The sequence below is a fragment of the Sabethes cyaneus genome, chromosome 1 (assembly GCF_943734655.1).
Source record: "Sabethes cyaneus chromosome 1, idSabCyanKW18_F2, whole genome shotgun sequence".
Lineage (NCBI taxonomy): Eukaryota > Metazoa > Arthropoda > Insecta > Diptera > Culicidae > Sabethes > Sabethes cyaneus.
The window spans coordinates 15,631,333-15,648,091 of NC_071353.1; the positions used below are offsets into that span (position 1 = coordinate 15,631,333).

General features: G+C 41.0%; 1 protein-coding gene across 1 annotated transcript; it reads left to right on the forward strand.

Annotated features, from left to right (window-relative positions):
• Window positions 1–7,951: 7,951 nt before the first annotated feature.
• Window positions 7,952–11,499, forward strand: LOC128745428 (titin-like). The gene is made up of 3 exons (XM_053842504.1): window positions 7,952–8,212; window positions 8,283–8,738; window positions 9,072–11,499. Exons 1-3 carry the CDS (start codon window positions 7,952–7,954, stop codon window positions 11,460–11,462), a joined length of 3,108 nt encoding a protein of 1,035 aa, XP_053698479.1. The 3' UTR covers window positions 11,463–11,499.
• The last annotated feature ends 5,260 nt before the right edge of the window (window positions 11,500–16,759 follow it).

Genomic DNA, 16,759 nt, shown 5'->3' on the forward strand with positions numbered 1-16,759 from the left:
CCAAAAAAGTTTCAGCTGTTTACACGGCAAGTTTGTTGTTTAAACCAAGTTTAAACAGCATTAGGACTAAATTTAAAAGCCATTATGCCTGTAAAATGTTAAAAAACACGCTACATTCGCTATAAACGGAAAGGAAAGTTTTCTAAAATGTAAACAAGGGCGCCAGTATCTGTCAATTGACGGTATGATGATTTGGTCTATAGACCAAATCATCATACCGTCAATAGGACACTGCCTCTAACTTCTGATGATAAATAACAGAAGTTGGCGCAAGTGTTTCATCATGCGCCATGCGTGAGAGTATGCTTGAAACTATCTATGTTTCCCTGTTGAATACAACAGATGTCGTTACTTCGTAGCGCATAGTGTGCATTTCATTAACAGCTGAATTTTGCGCGACAATAAGTTTACTGAACACAACACCCTTACTCTCTCATGCATCTCAGTTTCTTTTGTGTTTATCGCTACTGTGTTACCTGACTCACTGCGCATAGCGTTGTATTCGCAGTATCGTGTTGGTTCGAAAGGTTTCGAAAAATATCGCCCTTGTATCGAAAATATCGTTGATTTTGATCACTAAAAATAACGTACTTAAACGTTATATTGCAAGTGCTAGTAGTACGCAATAATTGTATTGTGAAACTGAATTGTTATTTATGCAACTTTTTGCAAGTTAAATGCAATAACAAAAGCACAACTTATAAAAAATCGGTTGTTATCGATATTAGCTGCATATGCGTTATAAACGAATAAAACACATGATGACGTTTTATTTCAATAACACGCATATTCGCAGTGAGTCAGGTAAAACAGTAATCGCAATATAACGTTTGACACCTGAACCAATAAATAGTTGGTAAACATTGTTTTTATTTATTGCGTTCATGTTGCGAAATTTAATTTTTTCGAATTGAAATGTCGCAACCAGGGCTTTTCATAAAGCCCTATAAATGTACCTTTATAGGGCTTTAGCTTTTTAGGGCTCTCGGATGACTGGTATACAGCAAAGTTTCGTTAATTGGTGGTTCGTTAATTGGGCGGTTCGTTAATTGGGTGTTCGCTAATTGGGCTATGTGACAACTTGAATGTCAAAATTGTATGGAATTTTCGAGTTTAGAAATTTCTAACAACTGTCAGTCGGCCCAATTAGCGAATCAGCTGGAGTGCAGTCATGGCCCAATTAACGAATTCAGGCTGTATAGTAAGATGCTATGGAGAGGTATAGGAAATGTTTGTTTTTTATCAAAATTAGGCAGAAATCATGAAAATTAAGTATAACAGAGTAACTGTACTTCAAATAAAATATGATTAGTGATTGTTTTTCAGGTAGGTAAACATAAATAAGTGAGAAATTTTGATTTTACTACCACTAGAAAAGCGCCATCTCTTAAAAAGCAACGGTTCGTATGGTGTCCTATTGACAGATACTGGCGCCCTTGTTTACATTTTGAAAAACTTTCCTTTCCGTTTATAGCGAATGTAGCGTGTTTTTAAACATTTTACAGGCATAATGGCTTTTAAATTTAGTGCTAATTCTGTTTAAACTCGGTTTAAACAACAAACTTGCCGTTTAAACAGCTGAAACGTTTTTGGACTCTGCGGTCTGTTTGTAAACAAGGGCGCCAGTATCTGCCAGATGACGTCACCTTGATTTGGTCTATAGACCAAATCATCATACCGTCAATTGACAGATACTGGCGCCCTTGTTTACATTTTGGAAAACTTTCCTTTCCGTTTATAGCGAATGTAGCGTGTGTTTTAACATTTTACAGGCATAATGGCTTTTAAATTTAGTCCTAATCTTGGTCCTAATGCTGTTTAAACTCGGTTCAAATAACAAACTTGCCGTCTAAACGGCTGAAACTTTTTTGGACTCTACGGTCTGTTTGTAAACAAGGGCGCCAGTATCTGCCAGATAACGTCATCTTGATTTGGTCTATTGAAGATAGAACCAACAAAAGGGCGAATGTCGCAAGCGTAAACAAACCGAGTGAGAGTTGATTTTCCTATGCTGCTCCAGCAAAATATAACTCTCACTCGTTTTGTTTACATCTGCGACCCAGATAACACAAAATCGTAATAGAAAGTTCACATTAAATCGTTTTCATGTCAATTTCACATTGGAATTGCATAATGATTAGAGTATGTCGAATCGAAGTGAACAATAAGTTGTTTTGCAGTCGTGCGTGCCTTCATATACAATTCATGACTGTGAATTATAAAGCAGTATAGACGATTGCAATATTTGATTATATCTTAATCATATATTCAGCAGTATTTAGTTGCGTGTTATAAAAACTACGCAAAATAGAATTACAAATAATTGTCAAAGCTTTCGCACGTATATCGCCTCCACTTTGGTACATATATGTTCTTATATGGCGTGAAATATAACTTTTTCGTTCAGATATGATTTCGTATATCTCAGTTGCAATCGAGATATACAAACCAAATGGTTTACTGGGGACATTCGCCCTTTTGTTAATTCTATCTAGAATTAACCCAATTAGCAGAAGCAACAACGCACCACTTCCGACGAAATTTGAAGCTGTGTGTACATGTAGCACTGAGAAAAGATGTGTGCATGCGTGGCAACCCAACAAACATTTTTCTTGAATAATAGCTTATTCAACCGTTGTATAGCTAATTACCGGGTAATAAGCGCTTGATTAGCTGTTATTCAACAGAAATGGTTGTTGGGAATGCATTGCATACGTGTTTGTATACATCCATATTCTACACACTTAAAAAAAAGCGCCGAAGTCGGCTAAATTTTGCCGAGATTTGGACAGCCGAGTATTCGGTAAAATTTTTTATGATGCCAAACGTTAGTAAAGATCCGTAAACGTCGATTTGCAAAACCAAAATTTTTACCGAACGCTCGGCTGTCCAAATCTCGGCAAAATTTAGCCGACTTCGGCACTTTTTTTTTTAAGTGTGTAATATACAGTGATAGTTCAACTTTACCTCGGCGGATAGCATGCTAATTTGCGGTTGTGTTGGTGGTTTGTTTTCCCCCAGTTTGAAAAACGTCATGGAAAAACCAACAGCAGCAGCAACAAATCGCGTGTACGTGTGCGTATGGTGTGCGTACGGTAGCTGTCAGCAATCTCAATTGCTGTTTATACTGTCGCTCGACTTTTGGTAGAGTTGCCAGTCTTCTTGATGGGGTGTGTTTGCCATGAGCTTGTCAACTACATCAAATATGTACCAGGAAAATGTTTAAAGTTTTCCTTCGCAAACACAGCATTGCAAAGTGGAGTCTAATCGTAACAGTGAAACACAATATTTTTTGTCGTACATTTTTATTTGGAAAGTTTATAAATATTTAAATGCTTAAATTGTACGCGAGAATGCTTAATAACCTTATAGCGAATTCATAAATTAACCTGCCTCAGGTCGATTGGCACTCAGTTTTAATCGAAGTGCTGTCAAAGCGTTCATAAATTAACCGAGATTGCATTTCGGTTAAACTGACAGCATTCAGTTTGAAGCGCAGGTTAAAACTGTCTAGCATTACGGTTTACGGGTCGATCTGTCAAACTGCCCGTATCGTTAATAAATTTCGGGTTCGAGTTAGCACGAACCCAGGTTAATTTATGAATTTGCTATTAATAACACATAGGGAGAGCGCCCACTAGTGGTAGATATACCCTACACTCAAAAAAATAATCACTTACGTTTCAGGTGCAAAACCATATAAATATTTTCCATAATACTTTTCACCTAAATACCATATGTTTTTCACGTAAATAATTACATTAATATGATCTATGGGTGCACATACAAGTTACGTGAAATGCAGATACCTTGTGTCAGAACTTCATTTAACTTTTAGTTGAACGTCACATACATCTTATCTGCTTCATGCGAAACGGACAATTCCATAAATAATGATATTAAAAGTTGTTTTTTGCGCATATTAAAAAAACGAATTTTTTATGACGATATAAAGTTTATTTAAAATTGTATATATAAGCACTATATACCTACATTCCATGTTTACATTGTGATTATTTTATTCCTAATTTTTGCCTCAGCATTAGTCTGAAACCACTTGTTCTACAGATGAATAGTTTGTATCTGGATTCGATCTGGATGCTGCAAGCGTTGGTGGTAATACGGTGCTTAGGAGAAGCAGGAGAAGTAACGCGATACAAAGTTTCGTATCTGGAAAATACAAAATAATATGTAACATAATATCTTTAAATTGTTGATGAATTTATACCTTGGCTTGTATTCCTTGTGTTCAAACTTTTCAACAAATCAGCAGCTCCAATCGCTTTTTAGCTGCAAACGTCGCAACTTAGAAATTCATTATCAGGGCCAAGAAAGCAGAAATGGATATCCTTTTACGGAGCGGATTTCCGCCTTGTAATAATATATTGTTTTTTCCTAAAAAGATAACTATTTTATAAATTGATTACTGAAATATGAGAACAGTTACCTTTTTCCTAAAGCCTAAAGAGTGTCGGGACTGTGATCGCAAGGACCTGCAGAAATTCGCAGTCTACCTTCTTTCCTGGCTCCAAATAATATTGTGCGACAACTCCAATAAGAAAAACGAAATCCTGAAATCATTGATATAAATGTATTTTATTGCTTATTTAAATAATAATTTATATTTACCTTTGAAAAAGTGCAGTAAGTTGCCTGCGAAACACCAATTTAAAGACAATTTGCCTCACTGTCACTTGACGCGATCTTGAATGTTTTTTTTCGTCGCTGTTTATTTTGCATACATGACAATCACGTGATAACTATGTGAACGGCACATGGAAAATACGTTAATCATCTATTTATTTTGCATACCTGACAGTCATGTGACAGTTATATGAATGGCACATGAAAATCAAGTTACATAATCTGTATTGCATACCTGACTATCACATGACATCAATGTGCACGGCATATGAAAAATATGTTACATCATCTATTTATTTTGCATACCTGAAGGTCACGTGACAACTATGTGAACGGCACATGAAAATTACTTTATATCAACTATTTATTTTGCACACCTGACAATCACGTGACAGTTATGTGAAAGGCATATGACAATGAAGTATATGTATATAAAATGTATATGTTGTCTACTTGAATATTAATATTTTACTATTTGAATATTAGATGGTCGTGATAAAACTCATATGAATGCTGATATTTTAAAAGTATGTGCATTTACACGTAAAATGTATGTGGTCTTTTGGTTGAGTGTATAGTATGTGCCCGGCGCATACATTGACAGTTCTAGGAGTGATTATCGTGCGGAATCTATATTCACCACTGCATGACTTATGTGTGTATAGGACAAAATCATAAATACAAATAAAATGTTAGCTTCAATTTATTTATATTAAAAACGTCATAAATGTAGCCAGAGAACTTGGTCTGATTATAGCTGTGGTAGCATTCTGATTACTCCTTGATAAATAGCAAACCAGATAATTATGTCTTCATTGTCAATGTAAAAAAGCTTTCGTGGTATTGCTATTCGCAAGTCGCAACTACGACATTGCTGATATTTGTTTGGTTTTTGTGCGAGGAAAAAACAGAACAAGTATTTACTTTTGCTTTTGTTTTCCCGCAAGTTTCGACATTCGTCAATGTAGAACTGATTTCAGAAGGAAAAATTTTCTTTGTTCTCATAAATACGAAAACCACACTGCCAACGCCAATAGAGCTCCACGCCGGCCCAAACCAGATTTAATTGAACATAGCACAACCTCTGGAATACACATCTATTTACTATTATAAATATACGCCAAATGCACATATTCTTAGAATTGGTTTGGTGGTATGCTTACGTAAACAAAACAATAGATTTAAAAAATATCTAAAGGGCCAAAAAGAATGCCGCGCCAACGCGTCCGCTAGCGTTATTCTGACAGTTTTCCCATGGGTTAACTGTCAAATTGACGCTGACGGATGCGTAGACGCAGCATTCTGTTTGGGCCTTAGGTGTTTGCCACCTTGTGTATCAGCATCTTTGGCTCGAGCTGCACACGTTCCTCACAATCATGTGGAACATTTATGCCTTGCCCATCTAGCCTGTGTCATTATTTACCTGCTGAGGACGGGAAGGTAAACATGAGGAAGTAAGGAGTAGTGTGTATAGTAAGTATTTTATAGATTACGGAAGATTCAAGCTTACAATTTATTTAACGAAAGGTTGGAATGCTCTAATCAAATTACTGATATTAATCTTTTTGCGAACCACAAAAATTTGCATTTTTTTCACCTGGGTTCGTGCTAACTGGAACCCGAAATTTATGAATGATACACGCAGCTTGACAGATCGACCCGTAATTCGTGGACACAAGATTAGATAATTTTAATCTGCACTTTAAACTGAATGCTATCAGTTTAACCGGTTGAATTTACTACTAGTGAATTAACAAATTAACTTTGGGTTCGTGCTAACTTGAACCTCTCGAATTTATGAACGATACGCGCAGTTTGACAGATCGACCCGTAGACCGTAATGCTACATGCTAGACACAAGACTAGATAATTTTAATATGCACTTTAAACTAAATGCTGTCAGTTTAATCGGGATGAATGTACTAATTCCCCCACCTAATTATGACCGATACGAATGCACTATCAAGTTAGCGTAAAGTGTCGCTAATAAAGACAACAACAACCTAATTATGAATTCCTTAACAATTAAATCGGATAGTGTAAACTAGTTATCGATCAGTAAATTCAACAGTTTAGTACTTCCATGCATTAGCTAGACGCATAGGGGAAATAATCCAGATTTAGTTGCCAGGCACAATATTATGACAAAACCTTGGATAAAACACCAATCAAATGTTATTGCTAGTCAAAAGACAAGCTCATTTAAAAGGGTAGTTATTTTCGCTAAAGCACGAAGGTTGTTTTTAAATCGTTTCGACTTTACACGGTAGAAACAATTTTAAATTTTCTGATACTGCGACATTTGCACCGACACCGATTTAGACTAGAAACACAGAACAGAAGTGAAAGTAGAAATCCAAACACGTACATGCTACTTTCTACAGATACTAGCGAACCTGGCGGAAGCGAGTCACTTTTTTCCAAGAAAACACACAAACGCATACGAATGCACATGAAAACATGTGAAAGATGCTATGCGATTGGCAGCGAGCGTTCTGCTTATATCGCTGTTATTCGCTTCTATGCGAAAACCTTCCCAAAGAAAAATGAAAACAAAAAAGACTGTTACCTATCAGTTTTGATCGTCGAATCGTTCGGACTTCCACTTCTGTTCTGTGCTGACAGCATTCAATTTTGGTAAAAACGGTTAAAACCGAGCTTATACAGTAGTTGTCTACTTATTAGCATTACGGTTTACGGATTGATCTGCAAACTGTCTGTATCGTTAATAAATTTCGAGTTAGTACGAACCCAGGTTAAATAATTGATTTTTTTATAAATTCGCTATTACAAAGAACTTTAGGAATTGGTTAAGGCTGGTTGGCAATCTAATCTAATCATGTCCATCATGCCATTGTGGAGCGATTTGTGGGTTTAAAAGAATTAATAATAATCTAAAGAGCCCTACTTTTTTAGTTACAGAGGTCTGCAAGCGTAAAAAACCGAAAGTTTTACTTCGCAGGACTTAAAATGGTATTTATAATAAACATTAAATTTTACTTAATTTGTTAACGTTGGCACATACGTCTTTAATGAAAAAGTAGAAAACATTTTTTGTCCCAAGCGCACAGAAATCAGCAAATACACATACATTAATCTGCTGTACATGACATTTATATCGACATTATTTAGCAGTAACGAATTCACCACCGTGAGTGATTGTCAACTCAACTCACCACTCGTATCCAAGCTGTCAAGCAAGAAAATTTTTCCACATCTGCCAGTTTGTGGTGTGCATTTTTTCCGTTCGGATGTGTCAGATCCCGCAGAGCGTCCTTCGAGAAGTGTATAAATATAAATTTGAGAAATGAACCCCTCTCCAGTTGCAGCTGCAATTTCTGCTGCTGCTGTTACTGGTTCGGGCGCAGCCCCTGCTACGACGGGCGGGCGCGTTCGAGCCAAATTATGTGATGTGAAGGGATGTGGGGCAGATAGTATACGCAATCCCGAGTTGCTCTTTGTGACTGTACCAAGCCATAATTACCCTGAGCGTCGATTTGTATGGCTTACACTAATGCAAGCAGCGAGGGACAAGAAAAGAAGCTACTGCTGTTCGCGACATTTTACGGTACTTTTACCCCATATTTTCAAGATGGCGCTGAGTTGTGCGTAAAATATTGACGTATTTTATTTGGCAGGTACCCGATGATTTTAAAGATTTTCAAGAATTTATATCAGCCCCTCCCGGTTATAAGCGTCAGTTAATGGTGAATAGAGGTGTTGTTCCGCATATTAACATGCCCCCGCTTGGGATTTCCGGATTGCCCCCTCTAAACGATCGCTGGCAGTTAACGTTGCCCGACAGTATTCGACAGAATCAGCCACAACGGCAGTCCGAAGTAGCACCGCCAGCGATAAATAATGCAACGAGCGGACCGTCCCCCCAGCGGCGACCACAGGTTGCACGATACAGCAAAGCAGTGCAAACCGAAGCGAAACCGACGATTTTTAGCGGATTGCGCAAAGTTGCGCCCAGCCTGCAGTACTGTCGGTTGTGCTTCCAGCGCCAGGATTTGGAACCGATTTTTACCGGCGATCAAACACTGATTGAGCCGGACCTTATCGATAAGATTTACGGATGTACCGAAGTTATGGTAAGTTTTGATAGTTTAGTTTTGGCGGTTGCTTTTTGCTGGAAGCTTTTTAGAATTTATTTACCTAAAAGCCAAGCTTGCATTTTTTCTCCGAACCGTTAATACGCAACTGCATTACGAATTGCAATGGTTATTCAATGTTGTGACTGAAAACTCTAAAATGTATTTTATTTTGCAATTTCTTCTATGTATTTGAAGATTGTGTAGCCAAAAATTCCGTTCGAGAGATCAGTGCTGGTTTAATTGGAACCATTATACCATTGGATATTTATTATTGTTGCAGAATGCATTATTTTACATTTGTTCGTCTAATATAGGGTTACCATTTTTCAGATAAATGTCCAATATGATTTTCCTGCATCTATTTGCACGGTCTGCTATGGGAACGTACAGAGCTTCATTAATTTTCGCAAAATGGTTCAACGCAATGATGAATCTCTCAGAACGGCTGGACCTCAGGCACCAGGGGAGCATACAATACGGAAACCTCCATTTCAACCTCCGCTTCGATTTGAAGCGCCTCGCACGGTACCGAACCGTTCGTCGTTCGACCGATCGAGTGCATTACAAAACCAACAACCATATCCGATGCGGATTATGAACAAGAATCAACCTGGAAATCGGAGCGAGGTGGTGCCACAACCGAGACCAAAATTTAAACTGACTCCGTCTCGTCCAAGGTACTCGTATCCGCTGAGTAACGTTTCCAGGCCTGTAAATCAACAAAACTTGCCGGAAGATGACCTTCTTGAGGTTACACATGTTGAAGACGTACAGACTTACGAAAAGCGTGGCAGAACACTCGAAAAAAATTCAATGCGCGCTCCTCGTCCACAAGTTCTGCGATTACCGGTAACTCCAAGGAGCAACACCATAGATTTGGATCCATTACATAGCACTAATACAACTCAACCCACAAATACTGAAAGTAATGAAACACCTAGCGGTGTTCAAATGAAGGATCGCGTTGTTCCGGTTACATTGATTCGAGTTGTGCCAGAAGCAGAAGATCCACCACAAGCAGAAGAGCCACCTATCGATGTAGAATTAGAGATTCCACAAAATAGTGATTCAGATAAGCAGGATAAAGCAAATGAAAACAATATATCCTCTACGAACAACAATGAACCACGTAGACAAGGTTTTCTCCAACCGAAACCTATAGAAAAGTTAACCGCAAATGTAAACAAAAAATTAGACGCTCCGAACGTTTTGCAAGCTGTGAAACTTATTCCAGCTTCTGCTGTAAAAGCTATCACAAAGGCTCGTCCGAAAGGCGTGTTTCTGAGACCCGCTTCTTCTAAGGGAGTTAATTTGTACAGAGGATTAAAGCATGTTGGTCTCGGACAAAACCCAGCAGCTCCCAGTAAATCTACTAATCTTGCAGCAACAGCTGTGTCCAGGGCAATCAAATTTCCTGGAACATTAACAACGTTATTTTCGCGGAATAAAAAGGTATTTAAGCCGCCGAAAGAAATTCCAGACGTTCCCCAGATAGTTGCCAGTAAACAACGCGTTCCGCAGCCAATAGTTGCTGTGGAACGATTAAAAGTTTCACTGCCAGAAGTTATCCCCAAGCACTCAGAGAGTCCACAGGTACTCAAGGAAGTGCCACTATCGCGAGAAGCTACAGTAGAATCACCCAAACCCAAACCTAAACCACCGCCTGCAAGTAAAGAAGTATCGAAGCAGAAAGAAAATGACGCCCCAGAACGTCCTAAAGTGACGCAAAAAATTGTTGACAAGACACCGCCTGTTGCTGATGTGCCCCCATCGCCCAGATCGGCGCGCGCTCGCAAAATCCCGCTCAGACTGCAAGATACAATAGGCTTTCCAATGCCAAAAATCATCACTATCAAAACTGAACCGTCTGACGAACCGGAGCAAGAGTCACCCCAAGAAACGGAAAAGTCTCAAAGAAAGTCTACACCTGTCCAAAAACCTACCGTTCAACAAACTCAGAAAAAACCAGCAGAAGTAAAAATTAACACTGAAGAAAAGCCCAGAAAGTCGCAGAAGGAGCCAGAACCGGAGATCAGAAGTCGCGTGACTACACGACGATCAGATCCCGAGCAACCAGTCTCTAGAGCAGAAAGCAAACAGAAATCCACTCCCGCGCGGTCTCCAGTCAAGGAAGTGAAAATCGTACCACCTGTCCTACGTAGCCACGGTCTTCCGTTAAAACGGAAATCCCTTCCGGATGGCGCTAAGTCGGGACCGACCATTCCAAACAAATCGCCGAAAATTGAAGCAAAGACAAACAAAGTAAACGTTGAACCAGCAACGAAATCCAAGCAGCAGCAGCATCAGAAGGCTCCGGAAAGATCGAACGGTTCACGGAAAAGCGCTCCCGCGGTTATAGCGCCGCCAACGAAGAAAGCACCAGTCGCGAAATCCGCATTGACAGCGCCGGTAGTCTCTCAAGCAAAGAAAGCGCCAGCAGCGAAATCCGCACCGACTGCGGCTGCAGTCCCTCCAGCGAAGAAAGCGCCACCAGCGAAATCCGCACCGACTGCGGCGGTAGCCCCTCAAGCGAAGAAAGCGCCAGCTGCGAAGCCCATACCGGCTGCGGATGATCACTCACAGGAATGGAAGTGTCCTTTCTGTCCCGATCGAATATACGACCAGAAGAAAGGTTTGGTTAAACATCTGCGCAAGCGTCATGGTATGGATTACGCCCTCGTGAGGCAACGACTGGCTATTTATGGCGGCAATTGGCGGTAGGGTGATAACCTGTAGGCTAATTTTGATTATACGAAATAAAAATGTAAATATAATTTTGCGCTCATGTATGCCATTATTTAATTCGGTAGTTTACGCGTGTTGGTTTTTGCTGTGATTTTAAAATCTTTTTTTATTTTCAAACAATTCCGAACCAAGTCTATGCTCCGAAGATCAAAGTAAGCCGGTCTTGTGAATGGTTGTCATGTTTCCGCGAGTCTTTTTTCCGATTGATAAATTAACATTAATAAGAGAAATTAAAAGTTTCTGTAGGTAGGGTAGATGCTCCAGTAATGGAGGGATTATGTCGGGGGATAGTGTGTAAAGACAATTTGAACGCTCAATTTATCAGTTTCCAATTGAACTACATGATAATATGGTGCACCATAGTGTTGGCTTTAAATACATACCAAAATTATACCATTCTGCTGGTGAATAGGGTAGATGCTCCAGTAATGGAGGGATTATGTCGGGGGATAGTGTGTAAAGACAATTTGAACGCTCAATTTATCAGTTTCCAATTGAACTACTTGATAATATGGTGCACCATAGTGTTGGCTTTAAATACATACCAAAATTATACCATTCTGCTGGTTAATATATCAAAAATATTGCTTTTCCTGACATTAGTATGTGCTCCTAAAGTAGTGGTAATGTTCCTATAATAGTGGAAAATTTGCCTATAATAGTGGAATGTTGTTTACCGCCTTAGCAACGCTTGCAATTAGCATGGCAGCAGGTGGATAACAACGTAGTCTTGTTAAAATGCTATGGATTGTTAGGAATTTTTAAGGAATTGCACTCTATTGGACTGCTGAAAAGGAATTTGTAATTTTTGCACCAACATCTTGAATTTTAACTGTGTATCTTAGGTAAAACTGTTAACAAATATATATTTAACAATAGAAAACGGAAATTATTTCGAAATCCGCCAAAATTATGATATATTTCGAGTTTCCACCACTACTGGTACTACCACAACTACTGGAGCATCTACCCTATATCTAAAATATTGCTTTTCCTGACATTAGTATGTGCTCCTAAAGTAGTGGTAATGTTCCTATAATAGTGGAAAATTTGCCTATTATAGTGGAATGTTGTTTACCGCCTTAGCAACGCTTGTAATGAGCATGGCAGCAGGTGGATAACAACGTAGGCTTGTTAAAATGCTATGGATTGTTACGAATTTCTTAAGCAATTGCACTCTATTGGACTGCTGAAAAGGAATTTGTAATTTTTGCACCAACATCTTGAATTTTAACTGTGTATCTTAGATAAAACTGTTAACAAATCTATATTTAACAATAGAAAACGGAAATTATCTCGAAATCCGCCAAAATTATGATATATTTCGAGTTTCCACCACTACTGGTACTACCACAACTACTGGAGCATCTACCCTACTAAGGTCGATTGTGATACGATACATTTTGCATAAGTATGTTTTGTCTAAGATTTGCAGTGATTTGTTTTTTTTTTCTAGATCAAGATCTTTAACATTCAGAGACTTGGCGCGCGGAACTTAAATTGAATCTTCATGTGGCTGGTGTTGCCGTGGATAATAGGCTGATTTTTTGAGTGCGATGCAGATTTGTTCGATTATGTAGGTAACAGAGCGGAAAAATTTTCCGGGAAAATTAATAGTACAAAAGTGAAATATCGAAGTGTAGTGCGTTCGGTAACGACAAGAAGAGCTAGTGGTACAAGAGGGAAGAATTTGCGGAGGATGTACAACCTTTTTGGATAAGAAATGCTCCAGCGTAAGCTCCATTATATATTTTAGTATTTTGAAATAATGTATGATTGGGTACCTAGTTGGTATGTTTTATCTATTTTCGGATAGCGAAATAAGGCCCTATAACCTTAGTTTATTGTAATCTGACTTGAGGGTCCGGAGTATCACACTTAGCAAAGATAGATATGGGAACGGATGGTACCGTGGTTCTCGTTTCTTCTTCCCCTTTAGATTCGAAAATGTATCATTGATTAAATTATGTTTGATCTTGATACATTTAAAAAAATCATCTCTGCTGCAATTGTTCATGAGTAGGCTTGGTCGATTTGGGATGGTAAATGGTTGAATAATGCGCTCCAGAACTACCACGAAGTTTCACAACCTCTTATTCAGCAACTTCTATCTCTACCTCCTCGTGGTACCATCCGGGATACGTTCCTTACCGGAAATCGGACAACCGGCCAAGCGCCTGATAGCAGATGGTCGTAAGCCAACCGAAGAACCCGCTGAGAGTAACAAGACGCTGTTAGCGTCCGACAACCAATGGGAGTTGGTCAAAGAGAAGAAGGCCAGGAAGGAAGAGGAGGATCGAGCCCCGCCGAAAGTGGCCTGGAAAAAGAGCAGTAAAGGCGATGCCCTTATCCTCAAAACTGAGGGGCCGAAATATTCGGAAGTTATAAAGGCCATGAGAGGGCATGGTCAGTTGACAGGTCTTGGTAAGGATGTGCGGAGTATCCGTCGCTCTCGCACAGGCGACATGATCCTTGAACTCAAAAAGAATGCCACTGAAAAGGGTTCTACTTACAAAGTGCTACCATATAGCGATGGACTGTACTGCGCCATCCAAGTGCCTGATATGTACCGGCCAACGGGACGCTAAGTACACAACAGGAGGCCCAAAGTGCCCGGCAGGGGCGCCGGCGACTAAAACACGGGCGTAGTGCAGGTAAGGGTACCGCCAAAGCGCAAGCGACATTTCTTGCTGTAGTTATACGCGCACCCCTTTTTCGCCCGAAGCAGGACTGTGCATTTAGCAGCATGAGAGCGAAGTCGTGTCGTGTTTACTCTGTACGAGGCCTAATGCAACTAACCTTGAATCACTGCTACACGGCCCGACAGCTGTTGTACAAAGCAGTTACTGAGTCGTTGACGGACATTGCCATCATCTCGGACCCATACCGCATCCCTGCCGGAAATGGTAACTGGGTGTCGGATAGGTCTGGGACGGCGGCTATATGGACAACAAGCAGGTTCCCGGTTCAAGAGGTTATGTCAAGTGCAGACGACTGATTTGCGGCTGCCAAAGTGGGTGGAGTGTTATGCTGCAGCTGTTATGCTCCGCCGAGTTGGTCTATCTAGCAGTTTATTTTCAGATAGCGAAATAAGGCCCTATAACCTTAGTTTATTGTAATCTGACTTGAGGGTCCGGAGTATCACACTTAGCAAAGATAAATATGGGAACGGATGGTACCGTGGTTCTCGTTATTTCTTCCCCTTTAGATTCGGAAATGTATCATTGATTAAATTATGTTTGATCTTGATACATTTAAAAAAATTATCTCTGCTGCAATTGTTGCTGAGTAGGCTTGGTCGATTTGGGATGGTAAATGGTTGAATAATGCGCTCCAGAACTACCATGAAGTTTCACAGCCTCTTATTCAGCAATTGATATCTCTACCTTCTCGTGGTACCATCCGGGATACGTTCCTTAGTGGAAATCGGACAACCGGCGGAAACTAGGATCGTATGCGGACAGAGAAGGGGGCACTCATGCGAAGGCTGAGTGTAAACTCTCCGCCTGCAAATGACGGATCTCGGTAGAAGTATGTTCGATGAACCTGAAAATACTGAAAACCTGAGCAGAGAGTCCAAGGCCGCAAAGGAGGATAGTTTTAATAGCTGCTATACTCAGCCTCAAACGGAGCTTGTGCACTACCAGAGCGCTCTCCACAGTAATCAGTCCTTACCGCATCATGAGGGGCTCTGACGCGGCGGACTCTTCTTTCCCCTCAACTCGTGGGATTCTATATGAATAATCAAAATAAAACATTAACTTCAAGTGAGCGCGAACGGATTAGCATTAGATAATCCGTTCGATAGAGGTGGTATCCAGAGATCTCCGCCGATGGAAACCAGTAGAAGCGCCAGCGTAAGCGGAAAGGCATCTACGCCGGACGCAGCAATGAACGGCCCGTCGCTAATAACAGCAGTGGCAGGAAAAAGAGACATGCTACCAAGAGTGGTAGCGGCGTCTCATCAGCTCGATGCCATTATCGAGTTCAAGGCAGGTCGCACAGCAAGGAGCACAGCGAACTCGCAGCGCGAGTAAAAGTGGCAGAGAAAGAGACCGAGAAGGCGTTTGTGTCGAGGTCTGCTCAAACTAATGCCTGCCCGTCAATGACTGACCACACCGTGGCCCTCGCGACTACGGAGCAGTCCAACGACAAGGCATCCACTAAACGCGCAAGGCAGTCTCCAGGAAAAGAAACCCCTACGGGCCCGAAGAAGCGCCTGATAGCAGATGGTCGCAAGCCCGAAGAACCCACTGAGAGTAAGGAGACGCTGTTAGCGTCCGACAACCAGTGGGAGTTGGTCAAAAAGAAGAAGGCCAGGAAGGAAGAGGAGGATCGAACCCCACCGAAAGTGGCCAGGAAAAAGAGGAGCAAAGGCGATGCCCTTATCCTCAAAACTGAGCGGCCGAAATATTCGGAAGTTTTAAAGGCCATGAGAGGGCATGATCAGTTAAAGGGTCGTGGCGCGGATGTGCGGAGTATCCGCCGCTCTCGCACAGGCGACATGATCCTTGAGCTCAAAAAGAATGCCACTGAAAAGGGTTCTGCTTACAAAGTGCTGGCATATAGCGAGGGACTGTACTGCGCCATCCAAGTGCCTGATATGTACCGGCCAACGGGACGCTAAGTACACAACAGGAGGCCCAAAGTGCCCGGCAGGGTGCAAGCGACATGCGACATTTCTTGCTGTAGTTATACGCGCTTTTTCACCCGAAGCAGGACTGTGCATTTAGCAGCATGAGAGCGAAGTCGTGTCGCGTCGCTGTCGTGTTTACTCTGTACGGGGCCTAACGCAACTAACCTTGAATCACTGCTACACGGCCCAACAGCTGTTATACCAGCTGTTATAGCCAACGTGGTCCAGTCCATACTCAGGTATGGCGGACCGGTGTGGTCATCAGCGTTAGGTACCAAAAGCTATCGCTATCTAGCCAAGCTGGAAAGCACCTATCGTCTCATGTGCTTGAGAGTGACGAGTGCGTATCGCACAGTTTCACATGACGCAATCAGCGTCTTAGCGGGTATGATGCCTATTGGTATCATCATCAGCAAGGACGTAGAGTGCTTCAACCAACGTGGAACTAGAGGCATACGGAGTACCGCAAGATCGGTCTCGATGACCACATGGCAGCGGGCATAGTCTAATTTCACAAAAGGCCGGTGGACACAACGACTTGTCCCGGAACTATCCGGGTGGGTCAACAGGTGCCACGGCGAAGTCAACTTCCATCTGACACAGATTCTGTCAGGGCATGGTTGTTTTAGACAGTATC

What these genes read in the sequence shown, in the direction of transcription:
- LOC128745428 (XM_053842504.1), top strand. Translation starts at nt 7,952, where the DNA reads ATGAACCCCTCTCCAGTTGCAGCTGCAATTTCTGCTGCTGCTGTTACT. An exon ending in GCTGTTCGCGACATTTTACG is followed by an intron (nt 8,213 to 8,282) that starts GTACTTTTACCC and finishes TTTATTTGGCAG; the next exon opens with GTACCCGATGATTTTAAAGA. An exon ending in ACGGATGTACCGAAGTTATG is followed by an intron (nt 8,739 to 9,071) that starts GTAAGTTTTGAT and finishes ACCATTTTTCAG; the next exon opens with ATAAATGTCCAATATGATTT.